The sequence below is a fragment of the Nomascus leucogenys genome, chromosome 16, assembly GCF_006542625.1.
Source record: "Nomascus leucogenys isolate Asia chromosome 16, Asia_NLE_v1, whole genome shotgun sequence".
In the NCBI taxonomy this organism is placed as follows: Eukaryota; Metazoa; Chordata; class Mammalia; order Primates; family Hylobatidae; genus Nomascus; species Nomascus leucogenys.
In genome coordinates, this window is record NC_044396.1 from 35,861,103 (window position 1) to 35,869,899 (window position 8,797).

The 8,797-nt window shown below is 41.4% G+C and overlaps 1 protein-coding gene across 1 annotated transcript in view; it reads right to left on the reverse strand.

Annotated features, from left to right (window-relative positions):
- Nucleotides 1–8,388, reverse strand: part of LOC100585593 (POTE ankyrin domain family member A-like) — a 59,963-nt gene extending 51,575 nt beyond the window's left edge. The window contains 1 exon segment of the mRNA XM_030795535.1: nt 8,135–8,388. Coding sequence (XP_030651395.1) covers nt 8,135–8,388 — 254 coding nt within the window.
- Between the last annotated feature and the right edge of the window lie 409 nt (nt 8,389–8,797).

The window sequence follows — 8,797 nt, forward strand, 5'->3', positions numbered from 1 at the left end:
CCAAGTCTTTGCTATTGTGGATAGTGCCGCAATAAACATACGTGTGCATGTGTCTTTATAGCAGCATGATTTATAGTCCATTGGGTATATACCCAGTAATGGGATGGCTGGGTCAAATGGTATTTCTAGTTCTAGATCCCTGAGGAATCGCCACACTGACTTCCACAATGGTTTACAGTCCCACCAACAGTGTAAAAGTGATCCTATTTCTCCACATCCACTCCAGCACCTGTTGTTTCCTGAGTTTTTAATGATGGCCATTCTAACTGGTGTGAGATGGTATCTCACTGTGGTTTTGATTTGCATTTCTCTGATGTCCAGTGATGCTGAGCATTTCTTCATGGGTTTTTTCGCTGCATAAATGTCTTCTTTTGAGAAGTGTCTGTTCATGTCCTTTGCCCACTTTTTGATGGGGTTGTTTGTTTTTTTCTTGTAAATTTGTTTGAGTTCATTGTAGATTCTGTATATTCGCCCTTTGTCAGACGAGTAGGTTGCAAAAATTTTCTCCCATTCTGTAGGTTGCCTGTTCACTCTGCTGGTAGTTTCTTTTGCTGTGCAGAAGCTCTTTAGTTTAATTAGATCCCATTTGTCAATTTTGGCTTTTGTTGCCATTGCTTTTGGTGTTTTAGACATGAAGTCCTTGCCCACGCCTATGTCCTGAATGGTATTGCCTAGGTTTTCTTCTAGGGTTTTAGTGGTTTTAGGTCTAACATGTAAGTCTTTAATCCATCTTGAATTGATTTTTGTATAAGGTGTAAGGAAGGGATCCAGTTTCAGCTTTCTACGTATGGCTAGCCAGTATTCCCAGCACCATTTATTAAATAGGGAATCCTTTCCCCATTTCTTGTTTTTGTCAGGTTTGTCAAAGATCAGATAGTTGTAGATATGTGGCATTATTTCTGAGGGCTCTGTTCTGTTCCATTGGTCTATGTCTCTGTTGTGGTACCAGTACCATGCTGTTTTGGTTACTGTAGCTTTATAGTATAGTTTGAAGTCAGGTAGCGTGATGCCTCCAGCTTTGTTCTTTTGGCTAAGGATTGACTTGGCGATGCGGGCTCTTTTTTGGTTCCATATGAACTTTAAAGTAGTTTTTTCCAATTCTGTGAAGAAAGTCATTGGTAGCTTGATGGGGATGGCATTGAATCTATAAATTACCATGGGCAGTATGGCCATTTTCACGATATTGATTCTTCCTATCCATGAGCATGTAATGTTCTTCCATTTGTTTGTATCCTCTTTTATTTCATTGAGCAGTGGTTTGTAGTTCTCCTTGAAGAGGTCCTTCACATCCCTTGTAAGTTGGATTCCTAAGTATTTTATTCTCTTTGAAGCAATTGTGAATGGGAGTTCACTCATGATTTGGCTCTCTGTTTGTCTGTGATTGGTGTACAAGAATGCTTGTGATTTTTGTACATTGATTTTGTATCCTGAGACTTTGCTGAAGTTGCTAATCAGCTTAAGGAGATTTTGGGCTGAGACGATGGGGTTTTCTAGATATACAATCATGTCATCTGCAAACAGGGACAATTTGACTTCCTCTTTTCCTAATTGAATACCCTTTATTTCCTTCTCCTGCCTGATTGCCCTGGCCAGAACTTCCAGCACTATGTTGAATAGGAGTGGTGAGAGAGGACATCCCTTTCTTGTGCCAGTTTTCAAAGGGAATCCATCCAGTTTCTGCCCATTCAGTATGATATTGGCTGTGGGTTTGTCATAAATAGCTCTTATTATTTTGAGATACATCCCCTCAATACCTAATTCATTGAGGGTTTTTAGCATGAAGGATTGTTGAATTTTGTCAAAGGCCTTTTCTGCATCTATTGAGATAATCATGTGTTTTTTGTCTTTGGTTCTGTTTATATGCTGGATTACATTTATTGATTGGCGTATGTTGAACCAGCCTTGCATCCCAGGGATGAAGCCCACTTGATCATTGTGTATAAGCTTTTTGATGTGCTGCTGGATTCGGTTTGCCAGTATTTTATTGAGGATTTTTGAATCAATGTTCATCGAGGGTATTGGTCTGAAATTCACTTTTTTGGTTCTCTCTCTGCCAGGCTTTGGTATCAGGTCGATGCTGGCCTCATAAAATGTGTTAGGGAGGATTCCCTCCTTTTCTATCAATTGGAATAGTTTGAGAAGGAATGGTACCAGTTCCTCATTGTACCTCTGGTAGAATTCGGCTGTGAATCCATCAGGTCCTGGACTCTTTTTGGTTGGTAGGCCATTGATTATTGCCACAATTTCAGAGCCTGTTATTGGTCTATTCAGAGATTCAACTTCTTCCTGGTTTAGTCTTGGGAGGGTGTTATTTGTCGAGGAATTTATCCATTTCTTCTAGATTTTCTAGTTTATTTGCATAGAGGTGTTTGTAGTATTCTCTGATGGTAGATTGTATTTCTGTGGGATCAGTGGTGATAACCCCTTGTTCATTTTTTATTGCATCTATTTGATTCTTCTCTCTTTTCTTCTTTATTAGTCTTGCTAGCGGTCTGTCAATTTTGTTGATCTTTTCAAAAAACCAGCTCCTGGATTCATTAATTTTTTGAAGGGTTTTTTGTGTCTCTATTTCCTTCAGTTCTGCTCTGATTTTAGTTATTTCTAGCCTTCTGCTAGCTTTTGAATGTGTTTGCTCTTGCTTTTCTAGTTCTTTTAATTGTGATGTTAGGGTGTCAATTTTGGATCTTTCCTGCTTTCTCTTGTGGGCATTTAGTGCTATAAATTTCCCTCTACACACTGCTTTGAAAGTGTCCCAGAGATTCTGGTATGTTGTGTGTCTTTGTTCTCGTTGGTTTCAAAGAAAATCTTTATTTCTGCCTTCATTTCATTATGTACCCAATAGTCATTCAGGAGCAGGTTGTTCAGTTTCCATGTAGTTGAGCGGTTTTGAGTGAGTTTCTTAATCCTGAGTTCTAGTTTGATTGCACTGTGGTCTGAGAGACAGTTTGTTATAATTTCTGTTCTTTTACATTTGCTGAGGAGAGCTTTACTTCCAACTATGTGGTCAATTTTGGAATAGGTGTGGTGTGGTGCTGAAAAAAATGTATATTCTGTTGATTTGGGGTGGAGAGTTCTGTAGATGTCTATTAGGTCCACTTTGTGCAGAGCTGAGTTCAATTCCTGGATATCCTTGTTAACTTTCTGTCTTCTGGGTCTAATGTTGACAGTGGGGTGTTACAATCTCCCATTATTATTGTGTGGAAGTTTAAGTCCCTTTGTAGGTCACTCAGGACTTGCTTTATGAATCTGGGTGCTCCTGTGTTGGGGGCATATATATTTAGGATAGTTAGCTCTTCTTGTTGAATTGATCCCTTTACCATTATGTAATGGCCTTCTTTGTCTCTTTTGATCTTTGTTGGTTTAAAGTCTATTTTATTAGAGACTAGGATTGCAACCCCTGCCTTTTTTTGTTTTCCATTTGCTTGATAGATCTTCCTCCATCCCTTTGTTTTGAGTCTATGTGTGTCTCTGCACATGAGATGGGTTTCCTGAATACAGCACACTGATGGGTCCTGACTCCTTATCCAGTTTGCCAGTCTGTGTCTTTTAATTGGAGCAATTAGCCCATTTACATTTAAAGTTAATATCGTTATGTGTGAATTTGATCCTGTCATTATGATGTTAGTTGGTTATTTTGCTCATTAGTTGATGCAGTTTCTTCCTTGCATCAATGGTCTTTACAATTTGGCATGTTTCTGCAGGGGCTGGTACCGGTTGTCCCTTTCCATGTTGAGTGCTTCCTTCAGGAGCTCTTTTAGGGCAGGCCTGGTGGTGACAAAATCACTCAGCATTTGCTTGTCTGTAAAGTATTTTATTTATCCTTCACTTATGAAGCTTAGTTTGGCTGGATATGAAATTCTGGGTTGAAAATTCTTTTCTTTAAGAATGTTGAATATCGGCCCCCACTCTCTTCTGGCTTGTAGAGTTTCTGCTGAGAGATCAGCTGTTAGTCTGATGGGCTTCCCTTTGTGGGTAACCTGATCTTTCTCTCTGGCTGCCCTTAACATTTTTTCCTTCATTTCAACTTTGGTGAATCTGACAATTATGTGTCTTGGAGTTGCTCTTCTCGAGGAGTATCTTTGTGGCATTCTCTGTATTTCCTGAATCTGAATGTTGGCCTGTCTCGCTAGATTGGGGAAGTTCTCCTGGATAATATCTTGCAGAGTGTTTTCCAACTTGGTTCCATTCTCCCCATCGTTTTCAGGTACACCAATCAGACGTAGGTTTGGTCTTTTCACATAGTCCCAAATTTCTTGGAGGCTTTGTTCGTTCCTTTTTATTCTTTTTTCTCTAAACTTCCCTTCTTGCTTCTTTTCATTCACTTCATCTTCCATCACTGATACCCTTTCTTCCAGTTGATCGCATCGGCTACCAAGGCTTCTGCAATCTTTGCATAGTTCTCGATACTTGGCTTTCAGCTCCATCAGCTCCTTTAAGCCCTTCTCTCCATTGGTTATTCTAGTTATCCATTGGTCTAATTTTTTTTCAAAGTTTTTAACTTCTTTGCTATTGTTTTGAATTTCCTCCCATAGCTCGGAGTAGTTTGATCATCTGAAGCCTTCTTCTCTCAACTCGTCAAAGTCATTCTCCGTCCAGCTTTGTTCCGTTGCTGGTGAGGAACTGCATTCCTTTGGAGGAGGAGAGGTGCCCTGCTTTTTAGAGTTTCCAGTTTTTCTGCTCTGTTTTTTCCCCATCTTTATGGTTTTATCTACTTTTGGTCTTTGATGATGGTGATGTACAGATGGGTTTTTGGTGTGGATGTCCTTTCTGTTTGTTAGTTTTCCTTCTACCAGTCAGGACCCTCAGCTGCAGGTCTGCTGGAGTTTGCTAGAGGTCCACTCCAGACCCTGTTTGGCTGGGTATCAGCAGTGGTGGCTGCAGAACAGCGGATTTTTGTGACACCACAAATTCAGCTGTCTGATCGTTCCTCTGGAAGTTTTGTCTCAGAGGAGTACCCAGCTGAGTGACATGTCAGTCTGTCCCTACTGGTGGGTGCCTCCCAGTTAGGCTGCTCTGGGGTCAGGGACCCACTTTAGGAGGCCGTCTTTCCATTCTCAGATCTCCAGCTGCATGCTGAGAGAACCACTACTCTCTTCAAAGCTGTCAGTCAGACAGGGACATTTAAGTCTGCAGAGGTTCCTGCTGAATTTTGTCTGTGCCCTGCCCCCAGAGGTGGAGCCTACAGAGGCAGGCAGGCCTCCTTGAGCTGTGGTGGGCTCCACCCTGTTCGAGCTTCCTGGCTGGTTTGTTTACCTAAGCAAGCCTGGGCAATGGCGGGTGCCCCTCCCCCAGCCTCGCTGCCGCCTTGCAGTTTGATCTCAGACTGCTGTGCTAGCAATCAGTGAGACTCCGTGGGCATAGGACCCTCCGAGCCAGGTGCAGGACACAATCTCCTGGTGTGCCATTTTCCAGGCCCGTTGGAAAAGTGGAGTATTAGGGTGGGACTGACCCCATTTTCCAGGTGCCATCTGTTACCCCTTTCTTTGAGTAGGAAAGGGAACTCCCCGACCCCTTGCACTTCCTGAGTGAGGCAATGCCTCACCCTGCTTCGGCTCACGCACAGTGCACTGCACCGGCTGTCCTGCACCCACTGTTCGGCACTACCTAGTGAGATGAACCTGGTACCTTAAACAGAGATGCAGAAATCACCCGTCTTCTGTGTCGCTCAGGCTGGGAGCTGTAGACCGAAGCTGTTCCTATTCGCCATCTTGGGTTCACCAATTTTTTTTTTTTTTTTGAGGCAGAGTCTCTTGTTGCCCAGGCTGGAGTGCAGTGGTGCAATCTCAGCTCACCGCAACCTCTGCCTCCATGTTCAAGTGATTCTCCTGCCTCAGCCTCCCAAGTAGTTGGGATTACAGGCACGTGCCACTACAGCTGGCTAATTTTGTACTTTTAGTAGAGATGGGGTTTCTCCATGTTGGTCAGGGTGGTCTCGAACTCCAAACCTCAGGTGACCCACCCGCCTCGGCTTCCCAAACTGCTGAGATTACAGGCGTGAGCCACCGCGTCTGGCCCGAGTTCAATATTTTTAAAGAAAACTCCTGTAGAGCAATACATTTGCAATAGTAATGATCATTTATATTTGCTATTTTAGTTTTCATAAAGATATAACTAAAATGATTAATCCATACTTCTTGAACATGTTAATCTATATATAATGAAAAGATACTTACATAGTAAAATGCATACATAATAAAATCTACACATAAAATCTACAGGCACAGGCAAAAATATTCCCTCTACTTCTGAAGAGGCTAAAAGTTCACATAAGATATCCATCCACACAAATAAGTAATAGAAACTGAGAATTTATCTATGCAAATATTATATTCCTTCTCTTCCCAAGGATTATTTCATTCATAATGAAACTTAACCAGAACTTTTCAGATGTTCATTGCAGAAATCACAGATAAGAAAAAAGGAAAAACTTCACTTACAATACAAATGCCCAGAAATAAGTTTTATCATATTTTCACCTAACACAAGAGCATATTCTGTTTGTGTGTATGTATAACCTGTTTTTTTCTCACTTGATATACCAAAGTATATTTTCCAATGTCAACGTACATCTGTATCAATTGACATCCTCAATGGTTATATATTATTCCATCCTATGGATGCACTGAAATTTGTTCATAAAATCTGTTATGAGTTCTTAATACACTGCTATTTTAAGCAATACTGAGCAACACAGATGTATCAATTTCCCAAAGATATTTCAGTACAATGGAATTGATGGGTAAAAGGCATATACATTTTAGAAATGTGGTTCTTACCACCAAAGTGTCTATTTGAAAAGTCACAGCAACTTAAACTTTAAGCAACTGTATAAGTACCACTGCTCTTCATCCTCACAAACTTTGTGGATAGAAAACAGTATTTCAATACTCTTTTAAATTCCTTCTCTCACCAGGAACACTAACTGTTTTCCTATGTGCATAGGTCACCAGCAGATCTGCAAAAAAGTACTTTGCCCACTTTTAAATTGAGCTTATTTTATTTAGTTGTTTTCTTGTTGATTTGAAAGAATTATCTGTAAAATGAAAATACATTTCTTATCTAATATATAGTAAATATTTTGCAAGTATGTTGTCTTTTGTTAATTTTTCCTTATATACAAGGTGTTTTTTTATTTTTCCAAAACAACCTTCAGAATGCTTGCTTGTGAGGCCCTTAGAAGGTCTTTGTCAAGATAAAAATATATCTGTATAGATAGGCATTTGTGTTTTCTTCTGGTACTTTTCTCATTTTGAATATTTAAAACTTTTAATCTATATTCCATCAGAAACTGATTTTTGTGACATAAACATCTAGTTTTCTCTGAACAGCAGGCATTTCATTTATTAATAATTCATCTTTTTCTACTAATATGAAATGTCACCATTATCAACTTCTACATACTTACATATATTTGGGTAGTTCTGGATTTTCTATTCTGTTCTATTCATTTATGCCTTTTCAGCTGCTGGTAAACAATTTGTGGAAATAGTACATTTTGATACCTAGAAAGGCAAGTCTTTTTCCATACAATAGTAAAAGACAGCATGTGTAACTTAAAAATGTTAAAACTTTTCTATTTTTATTTGGGCTTAGGTAAAAGTGATAAATACAGAAAGAACTCACATCTTTAGAAAAATGAATCTTCCCATTTAAGGACATGAACGGTCTTCCCATTTCAGTTTCTTTCTAAGATTCCTCAGTGAAGAACATATTTATATAGGGATACATTGACATAAAATGCACATCGGATTTTATCTGAAGAATATTTAGCCCAGAAGTCGATATATTATGGGAATTATTTCTCATTACACACCTTTCTATAATGCGTATAACATTGTTTTAAATGTGTACATTAAAAATATCTGCCGCATCAACTTAATTTTGCAAGTTAAACCACTTTAAAACAGTCTATTAAGTGTCATATAAAGGAAATTATTGGATTGGAAATCAGCTAAAATTTTTTGTGTTTCTGCTCATAAAGAGGCCTTTGCACCAACCTCTCCGAGGTTTCCACACTCAGGGTGCTGTGGGGCCTGCAGAGGCGAGAAAGCCAGCCCTCCCCCACCCCACAGGAGGGCAAATCCCCACCCCATCCCCGCACATGCCACCTCTTCCCCGCCCCAGGACTGGTTACCTCTTCTTGTCCCTCTTCATACCAGGGCCCCTGAGCCCTACGACGAGATCCGCTCTGGGGACTTTACCCCACCAGGCAGCTCTGTGAAGCTTGCCCACATCTTCCTGATGGACGTGGTACCTTGGCTCCAAAAAGGCGATGTCGTTGTGGTCTCCCAAAGAGCCGACGTTGTTCTTGCCACTGCCCCCGCAGCAGGGGAAGCAGTGGTAGCACCACTTGCCCATCTTGCTGCTGAGGCCAAAGGGCTTCTTCATAGCGGAGGCAGCTGCTTTGAAGAAACCTCCACCCCCACCCTCTTTTACCAGCCTGGGGAGCCAAGTAGTAGCTAGCCAATCACCTCTGCCAACAAATTTCACCAACAAGCAGGAAACTCTAGGTTTCCAATCTGTTAGAGGAGAAATGTCAGGCCCAGCCAAAACCCGCCAAAGCAGGGGAGCCCAGCCCAGGCGGGGATAGGCCAAGCCCAGCCGGATTTGAAAGGCCACACCCACCTGGGGAAATCCCACTCCCACCGGGCCGGGAGAAAGCCCACACCCACCCCACGCCCACCCACGGAAGCCCACGCGCACCCGGGGAAAGGCCAAGCGCCTCCACCCACCCGCCAAGGAAACACCCAGCCCAGCCAGGGGAATGCCAAGCCCAGCAAGAAAAGGTCAAGCCCAG